The sequence below is a fragment of the Lupinus angustifolius genome, chromosome LG01 (genome assembly GCF_001865875.1).
Source record: "Lupinus angustifolius cultivar Tanjil chromosome LG01, LupAngTanjil_v1.0, whole genome shotgun sequence".
NCBI lineage: Eukaryota > Viridiplantae > Streptophyta > Magnoliopsida > Fabales > Fabaceae > Lupinus > Lupinus angustifolius.
Window position 1 is genome coordinate 14,028,996 of NC_032009.1, and position 25,345 is coordinate 14,054,340.

At 34.1% G+C, this 25,345-nt stretch overlaps 1 protein-coding gene across 1 annotated transcript in view; it reads right to left on the minus strand.

The window, feature by feature from the left end:
• LOC109352885 overlaps window positions 1–760 on the minus strand; it is a 1,150-nt gene extending 390 nt beyond the window's left edge. The window contains exon 1 of the mRNA XM_019595088.1: window positions 73–760. Within this exon, the coding sequence (XP_019450633.1) occupies window positions 73–760 (688 nt within the window). The remainder of the gene's footprint in view (window positions 1–72) is intronic.

Genomic DNA, 25,345 nt, shown 5'->3' on the forward strand with positions numbered 1-25,345 from the left:
TCTGCTGGGAGTTTCTGGCAGCGACGTGCATTACCTCCCGCACATATTTTTTATGGGCGGTCCTAGAGGTACCCCCGGCAGCAAAACCTCCTGAAATAGTGTTGATATCAACTGGGCTCCTTGGCCTTCGGTTGTCTGCTCGGTGCCAACTCGCCTGAGGCCGTGGGGTAGGGCGTCGTTGTTGAAATTGTGGAGGGGACCGCCTTCTTAGAGGTTCTGGTCGACGATGTTGTGGCGATCGCCAATGTTGCTCCAGGCCCGCAATGAATCGTTGTAAATGACCAGCCTGGATGAGATCTTCGATGGTATCCCGGAGCTGTGTGCAGTCATTGGTCAAGTGACCGAACATACTGTGATAGTCACAATATTTGGATCGGTCTTGCGGGCCTGGCTTGGTAGGGCGTGGGCGTGGGAGTTGGACAAGGTGAATGGAGAGGACCTCTTGCAGAATCCGTGAACGACTGGCGTTTAGGGGGGTATAGGTGGAGTATTTGGCCTTTTTGGTTAGTGAGGGTAGGTCGCGGGGTAGGTCGTGGAGTCTTGGCCGTTTGGTTTCCCGTGAGGGGTGATGTGTTTGGGGCTCGGTATGGGCGTGGATATGGTGGGTTTCTTCTAGATTGATGAATTGTTGGGCTTTGGAGCGGAGGTCCTCCATGGTAAGATCAGTGTATTTGGCCAATTCCGTGCGGAAAAGACCTTCTTGAAGTCCCATAACGAGGACATGCACTGCTACTTCGGGGCTTAGAGTACGCACCTTCATGGCCTCGGTATTAAACCGATCTAGATAGGCCCGGATGGATTCATTGGATCCTTGGCGAATGCTAGACAGTGTGTATGATGACCTAGGTTGCTCCTTACTTGTAGTGAACCTTGTGTTGAAGGCCGAAGCTAGAGTTCCCCAAGTGTTGATGCTGTTCGGAGCCAGGCGGGTGAACCATTGGAGGACCGCCTTTTTAAGAGTCAGGGGGAAGGCCCTGCACATGATGGGGTCGGTCGCCCCATGCCATGAAATAACATAAAAGCCTCGAAGGCGTCGAGGTGATCTTGTGGGTCCACCGTCCCATCATATTGGTCCATGTTTGTGGGGCGGTTGAAATGGGAGGGTAATGGGTAAGCCATGATGGCAGGTGTAAAAGGATGTCTAGCACCACAAGAGTGGTGCGGGGTTGGTTGGGATGGTGGGCGGGACTCGCTCGCTGACTCTTCACGGTTACTTTCGTGAATAGGGCGTTCCGAGTGATCCTTAGGGTTTATTTTGGATTGGTGGAGTTCTTGTATTACATCGGCCTGCTGCTGGATGAGCCACTCCTGGCGTTCCAGCATCTGGAGGAGGTGTTGGGTGGTTGGTTGTTGTTCTGGAGTGGTATGGTGGCTTTGGCTGGCTTGATGGGATGGTTGTCTTGGTGGGGGAAGAGTACTTGGGGCAGGGTCGACTTGGCTGGTAGATAGAGCTCGGTTTCTAGTGGTTACCATGGTGTGAGTTGGAAGCACGGACGGCGCCAATGTTCTTTCTTAGAGCACAAAGGTACAGAGAAGGTACAGATAATGGTTGATCAGCTGTTGAGGATGGAGAAGAGGATAGTCGTCAAAGTAGCAAGATGAGGTAGGAGAGCTGGACCCGCCGGTGGAGGTACCTGAAAAGGTTCTCCGACGATCAAGTCAGTGTATGAACTAAGTGTATAGGAATATGAGAATAATGAAGACATGGAGTAGTAGAGTGAGTAAAGCTAAAGAGTAAAGAGGTTAAGATACTTCCTGTTGGTAGAGATCCCTATTTATAGAAGGGAGAGTTGACTTTGGGCTCTTGGCAGGTGGTGCAACGCGTGGCCGACCAAAGGTATTGTTGGGGGTTTCTTTTCCCGTGTCAGGCGGTCTGCCAGGACCGTACAATGTGCCACTCTTGTCTTTTAGCCTGTGGTTGGTTTGGTATCCGTTCTGCAATCTGTCTGCCGTGCTGGCAGGTGGGTTGGTGAGGTACTGAAGGCATGCTGTCTCTAAGGTCAACTTTGGTGGTCCCAACACGTGGGACCTACCTCGGCGACCAAGCGTGCGTCTCTTCGGTTTGCCGGATAGAAACACATAGAAAAATTGAGATGATGACCATTTACCATGAAGCATTGATTATTTCCTTTTAAAACGATGATGGCCATTTACCATGTGGGAAAATAAGGGTAATAACAAAAGGATTTTTCCATCTAAAACGAAATTAGTGGACATAAGCTTAAGGCGGGAGTTAAAGAGCAAAACCTTTTGACCCACAAAGAATTTCTTCTTAAGAATCATGTTATCATGAAATTTTTTGGTATTCTCCTTCTAAATCTTTGCTTTATCATAAGAGTCTAACTAAAGCTCCTCTACTTCTTGTAACTCGAGCTTCCTTTTCATTCATGCCTTTTAATAAAATAAGTTGCACCACTTTGCCACCCAATAAGAGCAATGCTCAATCCCCAATGGATGGTGCATGCTCTACCAAAAAACGAGTAAGTATCCTCTCCATTTGCAAGTGTATATTTTTCACTTGTTTTTAACGATAAAAATGAGATTTCATTACTTTTTCAAGCACTTAGTCTTTCCATTAATGGAGAGGATTCTAACTCACCAAAAACAAGTCTAAAAAGGGATACCAATGGTTGATTGGTATGTTATTCTATAGACCTAGAGAGCATCATCAAGATGCTTGGCCGAGTCTTTGTGGTTGGATTGCACAATCTTCTCCAAAATTTGCTTAATCTCCTTGTTGGATAATTTCGCTTGTCCATTTATTTGAAGATAGTATGTTATGAAAAAGTTATGAACAACCTCGTTCTTCTTTAGAAACTCCTCCATAGTTATGTTGTAAAAATGTGTGTGTCGATCACTTATTAATCCCCTTGGCACCCAAAATCTGCAAAAGATATTAATTCTCACAAATTCTACAACAACTTTAGAATCACCGGTCTTTGTAGCTATAACTTCCAATTATTTTGAGATATAATCAACAAGTAAAATATAAGTGCATTTTATTCCTCTTGGTGTTGAACCACTCCTTTAACACTACTCACAAACCTTGAAAAATTCAAAGGAATCACGAAACACTGTTGGCCAATAAAAACTATAATCTATAACCTTCCCAAATGTCCTTTGGTGGTCCAAAATGTCCTCCTAATGGATACACAGGACGATAATTGAGAACATATTTAAATTCATTATTAGGAATGTATCCCCTAATAACTAGATCACTGCATTATTACCAAAGATATGGGTCATTCCACACATAATGTTTAGCATTACTCTTAAGTTTATGAATTTGTATTTTAGATGTATGTGCAGGTAAAATAGGTGCAACCAAGTAATTAGCAATATCACCAAACCATGGTGTAGAATCCTACAACTTGAGAAGCTACTCATAAGTGAAATAATAATGAATTGGAAGAGGGTCAACATCTCTCTCTATCCTGCTTAGATGGTTAGTAACCATATCTTCAAATCTATTCTTATCATGTATGTTAATTTCAAATTCTTGGAGAACCAACATCCACTTAATTAGTCTTGGTTTGACATATGGCTTCTTCAGAAGGAACTTAAGAGCTGCATGGCAAGAAAACACAACTACTTTGAAACCTAGCAAAGAATGTGGAAATTTATCTAAAGAAAAAATAATAGCCAAAACTCTTTGTGCCAGGAGCATAGTAAATGGCATGAGATGCTCTGCTAACTCTTTGTGCTAGGAAAACTACCATAACATAATTAGATGCATCACATATGAGCTTAAAAGGGAGTGTCCAGTCTAATAGCTATATGATAGATATGGTGGTGACAACTTTCTTCAATACATTTAAAGAATCCTTATAGTTTTGACCGACTTTGAACTCCATCTCCTGAAAGTTAGACAATGGTAATCTTACTAAAATTTTCTATGAATCGCTTGTAGAACAATGCTTGATCAAGAAAAGAACGAATCTCTCAAACACATGTAGGGTAAGGAAATTGAGAAATCACATATATTTTATAATGATCAACTTATATGCCTCTATTGGAAATGATATGTCCTAAGATGATGCCTTACTCTACAATGAAATGACATTTTTCAAAATTCAAAACTAACCCAGTATCTATGTGTTTAGCCAATACGTTACCCAAACAAGATAAACATATATCAAATGAATTTCCATAGATAGTAAAGTCATTCATAAAGACCTCAAGGCATTTCCAAGAAAATCAAATAAAATACTTATCGTACACCTCTGAAAGGTGCTAGGTGGTGTAGTGCACATTATGAATGGCATACTTCTATACGCAAAGGTGTCAAAAGGGAACGTGAAAGTTGTCTTTTCTTAATCTCCATGTGCTATGTGAATCTATAAGTATATTGAAAAACCATCAAGGAAGCAATAATGTGATTTCCAGCCAACCACTCAAGTATCTTGTCTGTGAAGGGCAAAGGAAAATAGTCTTTTATGGTTATTTGGTTCAGCTTCCTATAATCAATATATAATCTACAACTCTTCTACACTCTTATTGTTATCAACTCATTTTGTTCATTTTTCAGCACTATAAACCCACTCTTTTTAGGTACAACTTGTTTTGGACTAATCCATTTGCTATCAGGAATTGGATAAAAGCTCTCCCTAAGATGAGTGGACCTGGATTGTTTTGTAATTCGTCCTCCATAACTAGAATGTGAAATTCAGTAGGGAATATCAAATTATTTACATTTGCCAACACATCTTCTACCAAACCTTTATGGAATGCAAACTCCTATTTGCTAGTTGAATTGCAACTCTAGTGGGTTTCAGCGGTCCAAGGCCAAGTGATTTAAATATAGACAAAGGCATGGCATTTATGGAAGCACCTAAGTCTACCATAATATCACTAAATTCACTATTTCCTATTGTGCTAGGTAGATAAAATGTAACTGTATCCTTGCACTTCAGAGTCAATTCTTATCTTTTTGTTTCAATCTTCTCTTGTGAGTGCACAAATCCTTCAGAAACATGCCTTATTTGGGAATCTGCTTCACATCCTCAAGGAGGGGAATTTTGATCTATACTTTTGTAAATATATCCCTGATCTCATTGTCTCTTTTAACGTCTCCATCTTCTTTTGATGAGCAACACTTTGAGGGAATCGAAGAGGTATAACATAGTGTGTGTCAGCATGTGCCTTTCCTATCAAATTTTCAAAAATCTTCACCCCAAAATGAGGAGATCCAACACATGCCTTGTGAGTTCGTTGTTTTTACAAATCTCAATTGAATGGAACTTACATTTAAGGGACTAACTTTTCACTCTGGAGGAAGGCTTCCAACATATTGTGACTGCATACGATGAATTTTTGTTACAAGTTGGGCCACTATTGTCTCCAAATTCTGAATAGAAGGATTTATTCTCTACTGGTATTGAAGGGAGTTGGTAACCATCTGTTTAACAAGATCTCCAAGTGAAGGTTCGGATTTAGGTTAAGCTTGTTGTTGAAATTGTTGTGGCCTAGCATGTCATTGTTGGTATGATGGATGTTATGTCTATGCATAATTATTTCCCAATTTTAGATTGGGGTGATCTCTCCAAATAGGATTTATGTGTTGAAATTGGGGTCCTATCTTTGTTGTTGATACTACATATATCATTGTCTACCTAGTGAAAAGTCTATTTACTACATTTGGTTTAGATTCCTGCAGCGTGGACATTCATAAGTGGGATGTTCATGTCAAGTTCAGATATCACAAACCCTGACAACGGTTGGTAATGCAGGTTGTTTCTGGCCCAAGCCGTGTTGCCTAATCACATATGTCACATCTTCAAGTTTATTCTCTATCCTTTGATTATCAATTGTGTTGGTAATGCGAACCTCACTTGCAGATCTAGTTAGAGCAATCATGCTAGTGATAAGTTGATGCGAGTTTGATGTCATATTCTCTATCAAGTCCCTAGCACCTGCTAGTATTTTGTTAACCAAGAAGCCTCCAGAAGCAGCATTAATCATGCTCCGGGCCAACAACATCAACCCCTCATAAAAGTATTGAATTAGCATCTGATATCTAATTTGATGGTCAGGGCAGCTACCACAAAACTTTTTGAAATATTCACAGTATTCATATAAAGTTTCACCTACACTCTATCTTATGCCACCTTTATCTTTCCTTATAGATGTAGTCCTAGATGCAGAAAGAAGTTTTGTAGGAAGATTTTCTTGAGATCATTCCAACACCTGACAAGCACACGATGTAGAGAATACAACCAATCTTTGACAGCCTCTCGCAAGGAAAATGAAACACTACGAGTTTGATGATCTCTTTTGTAGTTCCTTCTGGTCTCATCCTATAGCAAACAATATGGAACTCCTTCAAGTGCTTATGAAGATCTTCACTTTCCAAACCATGAAACTTAGACAACAAATGAATTAGTCCATATTTAAGCTTAGAAGGTCCTACTATATCAAGTTATTGGAGGCACAAGGACTGGTAATTAACATTAGGAGTAGAAAGCTCCTTTAATGTCTTATCTTGTTCAGCCATGATGGTATAATCAATACTATGACTAGAGAAAGTGTTTGGTGAAAGGTTCTCGAATTCTGGATCAAAAGAATATAAGATACCAAGATTCGACCTTGTCATGCAATGAAGGATATCACTTTTTTTCTATTTTTTTAATTTAACACAAAACAAAATCACAAGAAATTTGGAATAGATAGAAATAAGGAAGGAGATAAAGATTAAAACAAAACAGATTCACACAAAATAAGGAATAGATAGAATCAAGGAATGTGATAAAGACAATCTATCCTAAATTAAAGGGAAAACAAATCAAGAAAAATCAAAATAGGATTAAACGATTTTAAAAAGGAAGGTAAATCTAATTACATTATTTAGCCAATAAAAAACGATGGAATTTGACATGTGGAGAAACACTTTTTGGAAAAGCCAAAGGACGAAAGATTTGGTGCATATAATCCATGAATGATATGGCCAAATTGTCACTCCAAAAAGTATCACAAGATACTCATAATGACCATAGCATGCTCTAAAAGAAGTCTTAGCAATATCCTCTTACATTATGCAAATATTCAGACTTCAGTTCTATCTCTTAAAAGTACTACCTCTCTTATTATAGTTAATCCATTAGATCATTTATACTTGGCAATGGATAATTATAATAAATCGTTAACTTATTGAGTTAGTTTTGGTAATCCACACACATCCTCATGTTGTCTTTTTTTCTTAATAAACTAGTAGGAGACCCGTGCATTCGCATGGGTGACCGATAACTTATTTTACATAAATTTAATTAAAGAATGATAACTTAATTTGATAATAAAAATATTATAGAGGGTTACCTCATAAAAAAATAATCTCTATATATTTTATTATTAATGTAAAGTTTTCAATGAATAAGATGATGTTGAACATGTTATATTAAATAAATAAATAATTGTTTTGAAGAAAAGTTTGGAACACATATAAATTTTATAATATATGCTACATATTTTGGAAAACATGTTTATAAATTATATTTATTGTTATGTTTTGTTGATCATATTTATCATATACCAATATTTCAATTTTTTTTTGTTTTTAACTCTTGAAAACTACGTACAAATGTACAATTGATTATAATTGGATATTAGTCTAGGTAAATATAACTTTGCGCTTTCTAATGTTTCACATTGAGATTTATTGATTGTCATGGTATAAAAAACCATTATAGGGAATTGTCTTTGATAAACTTAAAAGACTATGAAGATTGAGATGGAGACATTGACATCTAGAAAATATATATGATATTTTCAATATTTTTTAGACATGATCTTTGTTTCAAGTACACAATTTGCCATTTTAGTGGCAACCAATCTTGTATCCTTACATAATTCTTTATATTGGTTTAAATTCCTCAATAGCATTATTGAAGCTCCAACTTTCAAGTTGATCTTATGATGGGGAAGACCAAAGGTTGTAAGTGAGTTTAAAAAGTTAAAAGTTAGTATGTTGAATACATTGTCTTTTATTAACATCACATATATCAACTGAATCTGAACTCATGTATTTCTTTTCATCACCTATAGTCATACATTAAAATAGTTATTAGTATAAGTTTAATAAATCTATTATGTCAAACATAATAAAAATTTAAAGACAACTAAAAAATTTACCTGAAAATTTACTTAGAACATATTCATTGATTTGATCAACAATCTCAATCGCTGATGAAGTAATGCTCTAGATTGGAGAAATTGTTCATACTTGAAGTCTCAAACTTGCCCAAGTTATCCTTACCATTATTCAAAACAAAACATTTACAACCAAAAACATGTAGATGAGAAATGTTAGGTTTTCTACCTTTGAAGAGTTGCATAGGGGGTTTTCTTAAGAATAGGTCTTATAAGAACTCGATTCGAAACATAACATGCGGTGCTAACTGCATCAGTCCAAAAGTATTTTGGGAGGTTAGTTTCATTTAACAGACTAGTTCTTCTAAGGACCGATTCTTTCTCTCTACAACACCATTTTGTTGAGGTGTTCTAGGAGCAGAAAAATTGTGATTGATCCCAAGATTATCACAGAATTCCTCAAAAGTGGAGTTTTGAAATTCTCCCCCATGATCACTTCGTATAGCAGCGATTTTTAGAGAATAAAGTCCAAGTATATCTAGAAACATCGTCCACTATAACAAGAGCATAATAATTTCCACCAAAACTTGTTGTCCTTGAGGGACCAAATAAATCCATATGAAGTAATTGTAATGATCTATTAGAAGAAATCATGTGCTTTGGTTTGAAAGAAGTTTTTGTTTGTTTACCCATTTGACAAGCACAAACTTCATTTTGGGTAAACGACAACTAAATTTTTCTTAATAAGTTTATTCAAATGTTCCATGTGAATGTGAGCAATTCTTCTATGCCAAAGCCATGCATCATGATTATCATTTGCTATTAAACATGTTATAGGTAAAGCAGAATCCATGTCAATCATATATATATTATTTATTCTCTTACCAATAAGTTTAGAATTATTAGAATCCTTACTTTCAATGATGCATTTATCTGGGTAGAATGCCACATGAAATCCTGAAATCCTTTGTCGCATAATTGACTTATGCTTAGAAGGTTGTGCTTGAGTCCTTCAACATATAATACGCCTTCTATAGTTGTTGATGGTGGCTTTCCAATTCTACCAACTCCAAGAATTCTTCCCTTGTTGTTGTCACCATATGTGACATATCCTTTGTCCCTTGGAGTGAAGACAGAGAATTTACTTTTATCGTCCGTCATGTGTTTTGAGCTGCCGCTATCCAAGTACCATAAATTGTAGGCGGCTCTCAAATTTTCCTACAAAACATATTCAGTTTTGTTAGGTATCCAATATTCTTTGGATCCTAGATGGTTAGTACTTTTCTAAACCCATTTAGATTTTCCTAGGGGTACACCATATTTTCTAATCATGCATGTGTTTGGTGTATGCCCATGGGTTAATTTGACATATTCATCATGTAAATCATTAAATGCAGACTGAAGTTCAGAAGAAGAAAATAGATTAGAGTCATTTACCTCTTCATCATCAGAATGATGAGATGCCATAAGTGATAGATGTGCTTGCTCTTCATTTTCTATTTCAGATGCAAAACTGGTATCATTGTCTTCCCAAGCAATGTATGCTCTACATCTAGTCTTTATATCATTCTTTCCTTTGAAAGAACCCTTTTTTAAATTTGGACAATCCATCTTCATGTGACTCGGTTTGCCACATTCAAAACATGTAAAGTTTTGACTTGAGGTGGAGGCATCATTGCTTTTGGTGAATTTCCTTGTTTGACCAGTCTTTGCGCCTTTGTTCCTTTTTAGGAACTTGCTGAATTTCTTTCCGAAGAGACTTATATCTTCTGTATCATCTTTTTCTGATTCATCTCCAGATGAGTCATATCTATCCACTTTTGCTTTTAGAGAAATATTTTTCTTCTTATTTTCTTGCTCCTCGTGTTGATCAAGTGGGCTAAGTTCTAGTTCGTGTTCCTTCAGTTTGCCAAACAAAGCAGCCAAAGACATTTTGGATAAACTTTTCTTTTCAGAAATTGTAGTTACCTTTGGTTGCCATATTCTAGTAAGTGATCTTAGAACTTTCAAGTTTAAGTTACTATTTGATAGAACTTTGCCAAGTGCAATAAGGTGATTGGTAAGATGAGTAAATCTCTTTTGTAAATCAAGAATTTTCTCTCTAGGCTTCATACGAAACATTTCGTATTCCTGAGAAAGAGTGTTGAGTCTTGACCTTTTTACTTCCTTTGTGTGTGGTCTCTAGAGTACCCCACATTTCTTTTGCAGATTTACAATTTGATACTCTAAAGAATTCATCAATACCGAGTATGGAGGTGAGGATGTTTTTTGCCTTTAAATCATATTGTACCTTCTTTTTGTCTTCATCGTTCCATGATGATTTTGGCTTTAATTCCCTTATATTGTTGATAACATTAAAGGGTATATATGGTCCTTATTCAATGGTATTCCATATGTCTAAGCCTTGAGATTCAATAAAGATCCTCATTCTAATTTTCCAGAAATCATAGCACTCTCCAACAAAGCCTGGAAGGTGGTTGATGTTGGAACCTTCTCCTAGGAATGATCTTGAGGCTATCTTGATGTAGGATCAGACTTGAGAGTATCTTACTCAAATATAGCTCTGATGCCAATTGTGAGAACGAGGTTGCAACTAAGAGGGGGGTGAATTAATTGACTTAAAAACTATGGCCAATTTTTCTGCAAAAAGAAGAGTTAACGTGTAGTGGAAAATATATGCATAAAAATAATCAAGATACAATGAAAGGGATAACGGAGAAGAGAGTACACAAGGATTTTATACTAGTTCACCTTCTTGTCCACCGAAGGCTACGTCCAGTACTCTTGCAACACAAGAGATTTTCCACTAAATATTTTGAGTTGTAATTACAATATCTCACCCTGAGATCTCTATGTACCTTACACACTCACTAATACTTATACCCTTGGAAAACATCTTTCCAAGTAACTCTATCCCCTTTCTATTCACACCCCGTGAAAGAAAGTTATTACAATGAATGAAGAATTTCAATGATGGCTTTGGATTGCCTTTACAAGTATGAAATATAATAACACTTGAAATCCAATCAACTTTTTTGTATACTTAGTAATAATGCTCTTTTAGAAAACTTTGAAACACTTCTAAGCAACTTCAGAAAAATAACTTTTGAAAGTTTGAGTGCTAGTTGCAAAAAGTGTAGAGTAATATCTTCAGAATAAGTTTAAGAGCTTTTTGGAAATTTTATAAGAGTTGTGTATTATTGTGTGGTTGTGTTGTGAGAGTTAGAGTCTTTATATAGACTTTCAAAACACCCATGGTGCCTTTCTGAAAGTGTAGGAGTTGTTTGAAGTGAAGAGATTTCGTTTGGAGTGAAAACATTTCATTTTGAAATCTGAAATCTCATGCAACAGCTCTTAGTAATTGATTACTGGTAGTGGGTAATCGATTACCCAAACTCTATGTTCACTGTTCTTTTAAAAACGAATTAGAGTAATTGATTACATCATTTGGGTAATCGGTTACTCAACATTTGAAAAACTGGTAATCTGTTACTCAAAGGCACTAATGGATTACTCTGAACAGTTTTAATTTGGATAACTCTTTTTCTCACATATGTAACTTGCTACTTAGATGAAGTAACCCTTTACACACCATTTTGAAAAATGTTTTAAGTATTTTTAAAGTGTTTCAACTTTCTTTAAAAATAGTTTGAGCATTAATACTTTGTATATCAAAGAGTTTTAGGATAGAAGTATCTATAGAGGCTTAATCTAATTTTCTTGAAGCTTTAATCTTCTTTGTCTTCATAAGTATTCTTCTTTTTGGTGATGTTGGTGTCTTCATCAAAATCTTGTCAAGTTCAGGAGCAAAGATCTTCTTCACAATAGAGACTTTTGAAGTTTACAAACTAAGTTAGGATTAGGAGATAGGAGGCCTAGTGGTTGGACTATATAAACCTTTTCAGATAAGTCTCCATATAGAAAAGCATTATTTACATCTAATTGTTTTATAAACCGGTGATGGATAGAGGCCAAAGGAAGGACTAATCTAATTATTGAAATCTTAGCAATATGGGAGAACGTATACAAGTAGTCTACTCCCTCAGTTTAGGTATATCCTTTGGCAACAAGCCTAGCCTTAGGCCTTTCTATAGTTCCACCAGCTTTGTATTTAGTTTTAAAAACGCATTTACACTCAATAGGTTTCTTGTTGTCAAGTAAGTCAGTGAGAATCCAGGTGTGATTCTCTTGAAGTACAACCAATTCTTTGGAAATGGCAGCCTTCCAATGAGGGAACTTAATGGCTTGAGACTAAGTCATAGGTTTAGTATTAGTAGAAACAGAAAGGGTGATTGATTTATAGTTGGGTTAAAGCTTGTCATATGAAATGTATGAGGACAAGGCATAAGGGTGTTGAGAAGGAATGGCAGTGTGATTGAGTAGAGCCTAATGGTAGTCAGTGAGGTAGGTTGGGGGTTTGTGAGTTCTAGTGCTTCTTTTGATTTGTTGGATTGGTGATTATGATTATGGTTGGAACCGGTGGTGGTTTCAAGAACATGGTCAGAAGGGCATAAATATTATGGCATTCTTGAGCATGTATAGGCAATATATCATCATAGTAGGTATGCTCATGAGTAGGGACAATAGAATCAGAAGGATCACTATGAGGGTTGAGGGGGGCTTTGTCTTATAGGGGTAGACAGACTCATATAAGACTACATGCCTAGTGATTTCTATGGCTCTTGAAGTAAGATTAAGAACTATGTATTACTTCACTCCTTCCTTATAACCTAGGAAAACATATTTTGAAGCTATAGGATCTAACTTACCTCTTGAGTGATTATGAGTGTCTGCATAGCATAAAGACCCAAAGACTCTTAATTGGTGAAGGTTTGGTTGTCTAAGATTCAAAACTTCATAAGGGCATTTCTTATTTAGAACAGGAGTAGGAAGGACATTGATAGTGTGGACAACATGTCCTAAAGCATATGACCAATAAATCTGTGGTAAATGACTATGAATCAAAAGGGCCCTACCTACATTTAGAAGGTGTTGGTACTTCCTTTCAACAATACCATTTTGTCCAGGGGTATAAGTATAACTAGTTTGATATATAATACCCTTCCCCTCATAAAAGGATTTCATAGAAAATTCAGGACCATTATCACTACTTATAATCTTGATATTGGTGTTGAATTGAGTATGAACCATGTTTATAAAAAAAATTAAACTTTTGGAAGATTATCCCTTAGATTTCATAAGATAGACCCAAGTATATCTAGCATGATCATCAACAATGGTTAAAACAATATCTATGGCCATGTATAGAGGAGGATAGAAATAGGTCCATATATATCAACATGTATCAAATCAAAGCATTTCTCAAAGCATGTATTGCTTATGGGAAATGGGAGTTTCTTTTCCTTAGAAACATGGCAAATGTCACAAATATGGGATTTATTGAGAGTGATAAAAGGAAAATTGTTTTTCAAAATATGCATACATCTCGAAGAAGCATGTCCTAGTCTATAATGCCATAAACTTGAAGAAGTAACATTAGTACAAACAATATCAAAGTAATCAATTCTATGAGGAGGAATGATTTTCCTAAGTACATATAGTCCATTTGATACTCTAGTTGTACCAATCATCCTCAAGGTCCTCTTCTCCTCAATTATGCAGCAATGTTCATCAAAAGACAAGATACAAGATGATATGGCAGTAAGTTTAGGTATAGAGAATAAATTGTATGAAAAAGTTGGTAGATACAGAACATTATGAATGTCTAAACTAGGTAAGATGGATATGTTCTAGATATGTGTGTGATTATTTCATGACCAATATGCAATTTTACTTTAACAGACTTAATTCTATCATGTGCAGAAAAGTAGGATAGATTTGAGTTGATGTGGTCAGTTGCCCAACTATCAAGAATCCAATGCATGAATTTATTATTAGAGTTAGTGTTACCTTCAATTTCTTCATTTTGTGGTGTAGATGTTGTAGACAAGATGTTTGCAGTATCATGATTCTTTGGATGCTCACTCTGTCCTCCAGTGACCTTATTTTTTTGAAGCATATTTACTAATCCTTGGTATTGCTCTTTGCTTAAGCCAAAAACAGACTCGTTGTGTGCAGTTTTGTAGTTCTTGGCATCTTCATCTCCTGCATCATTCTGAACAGAATTAGCTTGTTCTCTTCTGATGTTTGTAAAGTTTGCTGGATAACCATTTAATTTGTAACAGTTATCTATGGTGTGTCCTATTTTCTTGCAATGTGTGCAAAACTTCCCTGCACTTGCAGGCTTGCTCCATGTACCTCTTCCATAGGAATTGTGATTTCCCCTTCCTATATTCACATTATATCTTCCTGAGGATCAACCTCTTTTCCAAGAACCAGTAATGGCCATGGCTTTTGAGTCAACTTCATTCCCAAAAATTTGTCTCTCTTCCTGGATCACTAAAGCAAAGACTTTCCTTAAGCTTGGTAGGGGTTCAAGAATCATAATATGATATCTTACCCCTGCATAGGTAACATTCAATCCCTTAAGGAATGCAATAACCCTATCTTCAATGAAGTATTTCTTGTGATCGGGTAATGCCTCACAGATGCATTTAGGTAGAGGCCTAAAATTGTCCAATTCATCCCAAAGAATTTTCAATTGGGTGAAGTAATTGTAGATATCAAGATCTCCTTGTTTGAAATTTGAAATAGATTGTTGCAATTATGCTATTCTATAAAGGTTACCTTGTGAGATCCTTTCTTTGAGCTCCTCCCATACCTCATAGGCCTTATCCACCCAAATTATGCTTTGAGCAATATGAGGAGTAACAGATCTGGTGATCCATGAAATCACCATATTATTTGCTCTCTCCCAAACTTTATATGTAGCATTTGTCTTTGATGGCATAAGAATGCTCCCATCAATCAATGTTAACTTCTACTTGGATATGAGGCTTCTTTTCATGGCTATGCTCCAATGGTTGTAATTCTCACCATTCACAGGGGGTGAAACCAAGGCAGTTAATGGATTATCTAAAGGATGCACAAAATAAGGGGATCGTGGGTTTTGTGAAGGATCCACTGAACCAGTTGTAATTGGGATTGTTGAAGATGTAGTAGATGACATTTTCCAAATGTAGCAGAGCTCATTAGAGGAGCTCTGATACCATCTTAGAAAATCTCTTCTTTCTTGAAGATGAAGAAAATATAACAAGAATACAAGAAAGACTTGAGTTATGTGAATAAGAAGAAAAGTAGAAAAATGCCTCAACATTGTATTAAGATTCTTGTATTGCTTGCTTTACAATCAACTAGAAACTACTATTTATAGAAACCTTAAGGCTAACCTAACTAAAATAACTTAAAGTGATCACATTGATCATATTTAACATGTGCATAATTAATTGCTTAACAAACAAGTAACAAACTTTTGTTGTGATTGCCCTTGGCTGATGTGCTTGAATCTATCGTAGCTCTAGTGTAGTCTAGCTCGGCCAGCTGGCCTGATGTCTTGGCCAGGCAGGTTCTGGTGCAGTTTGGCTCGGTCAGATGGCCTAATGCCTTGGCCAAGCAAGTTTTTTCCTGTCTCGGTCACAGTTTTGGTTTGAATGATTGAGTCTTCATTTTCCTCGGCCGCGATTGGATTTTCCTCGGCCGCGATTGGATTTTCCTCGGCCAAGATGAAATATTCTCGTCATGTGTATGTTTTGCTCGGTGAAAGTTGATTGTGGCTCGATTATGTGTGAAGCAGCCATAGGTTGTCCCATGATTAAGCATATAGTTGTACTAGGTGTGTCTTTGTGTGTGTTCTTGAAGTTGGATTGTTGTATATTGTTTGATATGTAGGGAACTTAATTAATTTTTATCCTCCCAAGCTGCAAACAAAACTCTAACTTCTATCACTACTAGCTTCTTTTTCATTTTCGTAGAAGATCTATCTCAAAAACATTTTGTTAATATAAAAATATTACTTTTTATTTTTATAACATTTTTAATTAAATTATATATTTTGATTGGGCCAGGAAACAAATGTGGAATGGAGATCTTCAGTCTTTAGTCAAAACCATCTCATAAAGAAATCTGCATCATCTTACATTATGAACGCTCAATTTTATCTGATCATTTTATAAATAAATAGAGTACAGAAAATTTCAAAACAACCAAAACTTAGGGAAAAAAAACATATGTCCCATAACCAATTTTTATTCGAGTATAACTGACAATTATTAATTTCCAACATTTTATTTTGAATTTAATTAGTGGTTTCGAATTTTAAGATTAAAATGGTTGTTTCAGTTTTTATTTTTAGAATTAAAGTGACAGTTTTATTTTTATTAATTTCAGATTTTGTTCATAAGTTACAAAAATGATGATAGGCATTAAAAAGAGGCACAACATACACAAAATTAGGTGAAAAAAGAAGAATAAAAAAAAAGGAATTCACTAAGGGGAAAGAAATTTTGCAAGGGAAAGAGATAGAAGAATTCAAATTTCATAGAGAAAAGGGCAAATTTATGTACTTGGTGCATCTTGACTAAAATATTATAGTCTTGTTGCATCTTTTAAATTAATTACCAAATTGGTATACTTGTTTGGAAAATCGGCATCAAGGTTGGCGTTTTGTAATAAACTCGGCAACCAAGTTGTCGAGTTTCATATTATTTTTTTACCACACGTCAAACTCGACAATTATAGTGAAGAGTTTTTATTTTAATGTACCTCGGTTACCCTTTGGAGATTGTCTTTTTATTTTTTTAACATAACTTAACAACGTCATTGTAGAATTAAAAAATAATTCTCACTCCAAAATCGGCAATCTAGTAAAATTTATGATTTTGGCCTTATAGTACATAATTTATGATTTTGTGTAGTAGGATGAAATCAACATGTTTGTAACTCATCTCAGTGAATCATGCATTGCATATTGAGATTAAATTTATGGGAGAAGTCATGCTACCAACACTAAGACTATATAATTTGGTAGAGTTATGGCTTGATACAATTTCCAATACCAAATTTTGTAATCCTATATAAAAAATATAAAAAACTAGTTTGTTTAAAAATGAAATTCTACATCTAGGATGCCGATTTTGGAGTGAAAGAGAAAAAAAACTTTAAACTCTACAATGACATTGTCAAGCTATGTTAAAAAAGAAAGAAAATATCCAATAGGGCAGTCGAGGTATATTAAAATAAATTTGTTAAGTTTGACTTGTGGTGGAAAAATATGAAACTTGAGAATCAATATAAAACATCAACCTTGATGTCGATTTTCCAAAATGTACACCATTTCAAGAGAAAAGGGGTTTGGAGAGAGAAAATGAAATGGGAGACTAATCAAAACACTATTTTCTATGCAAAGTGTAGTCTCTTTTTTCAATCCAATTTTGTGCATCAGCCCTATTTTTGCAGTCCAACCACAGTCAACACTATTGACTGATATGACCATCCTAGGAAGTCCACCAACGTATGCCTAGATCCAACTATCCAGCACCTGCAACACCGAATCTCAATCCTAAACATATACTCCCTCCTACATGTACTATTACTTCATGGCTTTCCTTTTTTTCTTTTTAAATCTTTTTTTATTCATTATTGTTTTTATTCTTATTCAAACAATTTTTTAGTAAAAATAAAACATAATCAAATAGAATTTAAAATTAATAAATTTAATTTAATCGAGTATTATTGTCATGGTCGATTAAAAGGTGCAACCAAGTAATTTAATATAAATAAAATTTAACCCTTTTAATTGAGTTGTTGTGTGGATATGAGTGTCTACGGCTATAATTGGTTAAAATGCTCAACCCACTAATAACCTATATTTTTATGGAATTTTTATATTTCAGTTATGGTTCGCGTTGTCTCTAACTTTTCTGAAAATGGGAAGAAAGTCTACGACCAACACCATATTTTCACTGTTAATTCCATTAAACTAAAATAATTATTTTTAAATTAAATAAAAATTTAAACCAAATAAATTAATCAATATTTTAAAACACAAGATAAACTCTTGTAAAACACAAAAATAAAATATTTTATTTTAGTAGATATTTTTTAATAAACAAGTTATTAAGGGTATAAATATTCATGTTATTAGTGAGGGTGCCATTTTTATATGAGCGGACATGGTACGAATACTATTTTAATACTGAGGGTACTAATACCATCCATCTTATCAATGTTGAACATTAAGTTGCAATTACTGAGAAGCAAGTAGGAATTCTTGAAAAATAGTTTACTTTGACTCAACAAACTCGATCTTGACATTACTATGAATTTGATGTTTGAGTCTTTGAGATCTTTTTAGAAGAGTTGCAAGTACTAGACCATTACCTATTGAAATGTTATGACTATTTATGTGACAATGATCAGAAAAACATAAGATTTTTGGTGTATTTCCTTAAATGAGGACTCAATCTCTCATTCAAATCATGAGTGATGTTAGTATAAATTATGTAGAGCAGTATTATTGTTCTTTTTTGTTTGTATATAGTTAGTTCATCATGTGATGCATTTGCTAATGATGTAATCTATCATCATTGACTTTTTTGGGGTGTATCTATGTGACCCATTTTCTTTTTTGTATGACTGAACATTAGCATTGGTGTATATCATTTGAGTTATATTGATGTCGTCTATCATCATTTTCCTTTTTTGAATGTACATCAATATAACTCAATCTTGATGATTTTCTTGAATTTTGAATGACAAAAGATGTATGCAAAACAATGAAGTTGATAGCAGATTTAAAGACAAGGTTAGTGTTGTTTAATGTCACGTTGTATTTGTTATGTATGTTTTATGTAGGACTGGCAATGAACCGAACTAACTCGGTATTCGTTTGAAACTCGATTCGTTATTTAGCTCGATAAACTTGGATCGTGAACCAAATGAGCTGAACTTGAGCTGGAAATTGAGCTCGTTAAATAAACAAGTCAAATTTGAGTTGGATATAGTTCGACTCATTAGGTTCATGAGCTAGCTGGATAGATTTATATATATTTAATTATTTATTTATATATACATATATATTTATATAAACTAATTTTTATGTTTATTATGATTCATACATTATTTTTTATATTTATTGTTATTATATATAAAAAAAAGATTATATTTATATATAAAACTTTTTCAAGTATTTTTCAAATTTTAATTAATTATTTGAGTTGTCCAAATGAACCATTCAAACTGAAGCAAACAGTTCACGAACTTTAATCGAGCCGAATTCGAGCTAAAAAAATAGCTCGTATCGAACTCGAGTCGAGTTTCAAGCTGAGTCAATCCTTATCGAGTTGAACGGAGCTGAAATCTGGTTCCACTCGTTTTCAGCCCTAGTTTATGTCATGTTGATTTACCCATAATTGTTGATTTCAACTTTTTGAACTTGCAAGTAGATGTTATGTTACAAGTAGCTCTTTCAACTTGTAAGTTCTTTTGTCAAATCTAATTGGTCTTATGTTTTCTTCTCATCAATGATTACTTACAATAACTGCTAATAAAAACAGTAATCTAAGTCAAAGCATAATCAACTATATAGTTCTAATAATATTGTTATTTTAGTTTAGGGTCATTGTTCCTATGTTGTCTTGTTGTTGTAATAGTCTTTTGGAATGTGGTTTTTGCATATATGACATGCTTGATTAATAGTTAAGTGAATCCTTTTTTTATCCATTTTATTTTTCAGGTCAAAATCACATGGAGTGGTGGATATTAGATACATCATAGTTTAACTGTAATTAAGGTGTATTGTTCAACTATGTAAATTGGAGATGACCAATTTTTTTTGTTATGAATATCATATTATTTTATGTATAATAACTTAAATGACAATTTATATCACTTTAGTGATATTATGTCAAGTGTATTTAATATTTATTATTGCACGAATTACATAATATTACTCAAAGTTCATCACAAATGTTTCTAATAGATCATTTGTGTCTTCTTTGGGTGGAATGCACGATGTAATAATTTTATTCCAAGTGGAGATAATTGAAAGTATACAAAAGGTTAAATATATGTTATAGCAGTGATATACATGCTAAAAAAGTAGTAACAACAATAATATTATAAATGTGACATTTCTTATTTGAGTTGTTTATGTAAGTTTTACACATTTGTTATTTTCCTTTCATTTTTTGCATAACCAAATAAGAGAAGAGAAAACGTAATAACTTTCTTTCCTTCCTTTTTCTTTTGAAGCGAACAAATAATTTTTGAAATCACTTTCTACTTATTTTTATTTCTTTCTTGAACTTTCTTTCCTTCCATTTTCTTTTGTGAACCAAATAGAGTGTACAGGAGATGATGAATTATGGTTATTGGTGTCGTGGTTTTGATTAGGCATCAGTGAAGTAGAAGAAATGTCAACAATTGACTCATTAAGCACATGATTAGGGGCTGGTGGTATTAAGGCAAAACTAGTCAGTGGCCTAGGATTTGAGCTAGTAGACATAGGATCATTAGGATAAAATAGAAAATCAAGATTACTCACGGTTAACCTGAATAGAGATGTCATCTACATCATTATTAACATTGTATGGGAAAACATGTTCATGAAAAATAACATATCTTAACAAAGGATTGATAAACCTTTATTTTGTGTGAGTGTAGAGGCAAAGGAATGATAACCAAAAAACCTTTATTTCTGAATGGTTTGGCAAATCATTTTATAACAACTTATAAAGAGTTTTGTGATGTGACTAAGCAATCTATTTATTAGATGAACAACATGATCAATAATAACATAGAACCAAAAGGATCTTAGAGCATGTATTGGAAGAGAAATGTTCTTGTCACATTGAGAAGATTTGTGTCTTTTCCTTCCATAATAAAGTTTTGCTGTGGAGTTTGAACACAGAAATTTTGATGAATGATGCCAAGATCCTTGAAAAAGAAGGCACATTAAACTCAACACCATTGTCAATTCTAATGATTTTGATGATTTTACCAAATTGAGTTTGCACAAGCTTAAAAAATTCGTGCATCAAACTTCTTTGTCTTCATTAAAAATATCCAAGTATTCTTAGAGAAATCATTCACTACAAAACAACAATGGTTGGAATGACAAAAACAGGAGGCAAAATAATAACTACAAAACTGCAGGTTTTACAAACAACAAATATAATAATCAAAGTAGCAACAATGAAGTCTTTCCACATTGTTCCTACTGCAAAAAAACTAATCATCCACAAAACAAATGTTGGCGGAGGCATGATGCAAGATGTTATAAGTGTTGTCAGTTAGGGCACATGGAAAAAATATGCAAATCTCAACAACAACAACAACAACAACAAGAAGAAGAAGCTAATATTGTTTATGATCAACCACAAGAAGAGCAATTGTTCACAATATCATGTTTTGATGCCAACAGTTCTACAAAAAGTTGGTTCATTGACAGCGGTTGTACAAACCACATGACTTATGATCGAGAGCTCTTCAGAGAGCTTGACAAAACTGCTATTTCCAAAGTCAGAATTGGAAACGATGCATATATTGCAACAAAAGGCAAAGGAACAATTGCAATTAAAAGTCACACAGGTTTGAAAATAATTCATGATGTCTTATATGTTCCTGAAATTAATCAAAATTTGCTAAGTGTTCCTTAGTTGATGGAGAAAGGTTATAAGATTTTGTTTGAAGACAAAAACTTCATGATTAAAGATTCAGAAGGTAGAGAGGTGTTCAAAGTTCAAATGAAAGACAAAAGTTTTATCTTGGATTTGATGAAAGATGAGCAAGTTGTAGTACACAAAGAACAAATAGAAACAAAGTCTCATACACGCATTGCTTGCTGATATGGGAAGCAAACAAGGCTTCTTTTTCCGCAAAAAAAAGACATGGAAGGCTACACATAAGCTGCAACTACAACTGATACACACAAATGTTGGAGGACCTATGAGTACACCATCAGATGTTGCGGGATATGAAGAAGCTAAAACTGACCAGGAATTGATAGATGCAATGAAGGAGTAGTTCATGGTGATTGAAAAAACAAGACATGTGAGTTGGTAGAGATGGTTAAACACAAGAAGGGTATAGAAGTCAAATAGACTTACATAACCAAGTTCAATCTTGAAGGTTCTGAGAATAAGTATATGGCAAAAACTTGAAGTTTCCAGCTCCAAAGTTAAGGAGGAGTGTTGATTAGTATGACTCAGAAACTATTATGTTTCTATTCGTTAGGCAATAAAGAGTCAATATATTTGTTAGGAATATTTCACCTACAATGTTAGAGCACTTATGTGACTCATTATTGATGAATATAATTATGCCTTCTACATAACACATTTCCCGTTTGCTACATAACCAACACTCACCCATAAAAGGTAGAGATCTTAGAACTACTTTTAGCATTATTGTAGCCTCTCCTTGTAATCTTTCCTCTTCCTTGTGCATACCCTCTTCTTTGTGGCAAAGGTCTTCCTCTCCGTTGTTAAGCAGAGTCATTTACCACAGGCTGCTGCCTCTTGCTAGCAGAATTGAATAACACTTTGAAATTTTCTAAATTCATTCCAATAAGTTGTCTTTCTTATTGAAGTAAAAGGGAAACAACTTATTGATAATAGGAAAAGGTTTTATTAACAAAATTTGTGCTTTAGTGGTGTTGAATTCACTATTTAACCTTTTTAAAAAGCAAATCACATATTCTGTGTCATGATATTGTTGCATTGTCTTAATCATTCCACAATTGCATTTAACAATACACAAACAAGAAGGTAAGGGTCTCAAGAATTCAAGTTATTCACAAAGAATCATTAAATCACTAAAATAATTAGAAACATTTCTATCACCTTGCTTTATTGAATGTAATTTTTGAAGCAAGTCAGAGATTCAAAAATAGTCACCTTTTAAGAGTCCTTTTAAATCTTTCTTCAATTCTTATGCATTATCAATGTAGATTATACTTTGTGAAATGTGTGAAGATAAGCATCTTGTTATCCAATAAATCACCATAGTATAATTATGGAGCAGAGGAAGGAGGTGTAGAGATGGATTCATCAACAACTTGAATTTGTTTTTGGATAACAAAGATCTCTTCAAGCTTCTTCTCCAAGAATGATGAATGATTTGATGAATGAAATGAATGTTGTTAATCAATTAATGAAGAAGCCATGAATAGGCTTCTATACAAATGGTTATATTTCCTTGATTAATTAGCAACCAATAAAAAAGAAGGCAACCTCTGACTAACTTTAACTAACTCTTAAGATACAACTAACTCTCTAAGCAACTAAATAAACAATCCTAAAGTAAAAAGAGTAATATATAATTGTCATGAATTCTGGAAATAGGACTTCAGCAACCAACTTTTATTCTTGATAAATTCAATTTTGTTGATTGAATTTGGTTTGTGAGGATTGGCTTGTCTCACCACCATGCTTATCTTCTCTTTCTCGTTTTTTCAGGAGCTGATATGTAATTTATTTGTGCATTTGCTCGTTTTCCCTCCTAAGGTGGTCCATACTATCCATCTTTGCCTTATGTTGTGATGGTTTTCATGGTTTGAGTCTACTAGGACTTCATATCCCCCATCTTCTCTAGTTCTTCTCGTGACTCTCCGTGCAGCAACAAAACTCACTCTCTTGGTCGGAGCCAATAGTGGCTGGTAGTCGTCCAAAATCGTTCTACCCTTTCCCTATTGATGGTGCCAATTGTTCTCGCAAGTCTCTTTAACCAAATAAATTAGTTTTTTAGGTTGTCCTTTCTTTACATGTTTAAGTTCTAGCAATTGGTGCTTTCACTAAATATTGTGATACAGAAATAGCTACATATGCGATAAATTAAGGTATATTACTGACTAATGATATGCGAGTGAAATTACCAAAAGAGAAATGACTCCGTCAAGTTAGTGTCGATAGAATGAAAACCGTCATGGATATATGCCCTTAAATGAGGTGACAATGTTAGAAGTCACATATTATGTAATATAGCAAACTCAATGTAATACTTATGTCACAAGGCTCTCCTACTTAGTAGACTAGTTTTTTTGAGGTGAACTCTCCTTATATGCTAAAGTCCTAACAATTAGCTCATTAGTTAAAGAGAATGGGTTATTTTTCCTCTTCAAGTACTTTTGATCGAACACAAATAATGAATTATTGTATGTAGTATGTAATAATGAGATTCAAATGATATACTTATACATGTTAAATGGGAGTATTTATAGGGTGATATATTCTATGCTACCTTACCTGACGGGGGTTGCCTTACTTGAAGGAGTATTTATAGAATGATCTACCTATACATGTGTTCACATCATGGTAAGATAAGTACACGTCAGATAAGAATATGACTCAACCAATCCATTAGCCAACCCTCATCCATTTCAGCTAGTTTTGGATTGAGTTAGGACTAGCCATTTGGATGGATACCTAATTCATCCAAAAACAAAAGCTAGTTATAAGCATGTTTATCCCACAATGGATACACATAAAAATAGCTTATGAATAAAAACGGGTATCATGATTCTCGCTCGCGGGTACTCGCATATTTATAAATTAAATTTTAATTAAATAATTTATATATACTATATTTTTATTATTATTTTATAACTATATATTATCTATTTTTGTATTATTTTATAATGAATTTTAGTGATTAAAATATATAATAAATTTTACATGTACATAAATTTAATTATTCATGTAATAATTATTTTATATGTATCTATTATTATAAAATATATAAATATATATATTGAAATTTAAAATTACCCGCAAATACCCGCTACCTATGTGGGTATCCGTAAATAATGTAGGTATGGGTACAGAAAGCATTATCCGCGCCCGTTTCGCCCTGTTGTAATCCCTATGTACATTCCCATATTGCATCTTCCCTTTTTATATGTTGTACATTTTAATAATTTAATACTAATAATGGATCCATTTGTTTTTAAATTATACCTCATATTAAATGTGATTTGAATCCCTTTTCACATGGATGTTGATTTTATAAAGTTATTACACAATTTTAATATATATATATATAGGTTTTTGCTAACATAAGGAAAAAGTTTTTTTTAGTTAGAATAAATTAGCATTATGCACCAAAATTTTTAGATAAAATTAACTCTAATAGATTTAGTTAAAGGGATATTTTTAAACTTTCCATTTTATAAAATAATTCATGCTCATCCTAACTTTTTCTGCAAAATCAAAGTTAAAGTGCAGCGGAACAATATGTAGAAAAATAATAGGAAATAAAATGAAAGAGATAAGGAGAAGAGAGTACACAAGGAGTTTTATACTGGTTCACCTTCTTGTCCACCGAAGGCTACATCCAATACTCTTGTTACACAAGAGATTTTTCCACT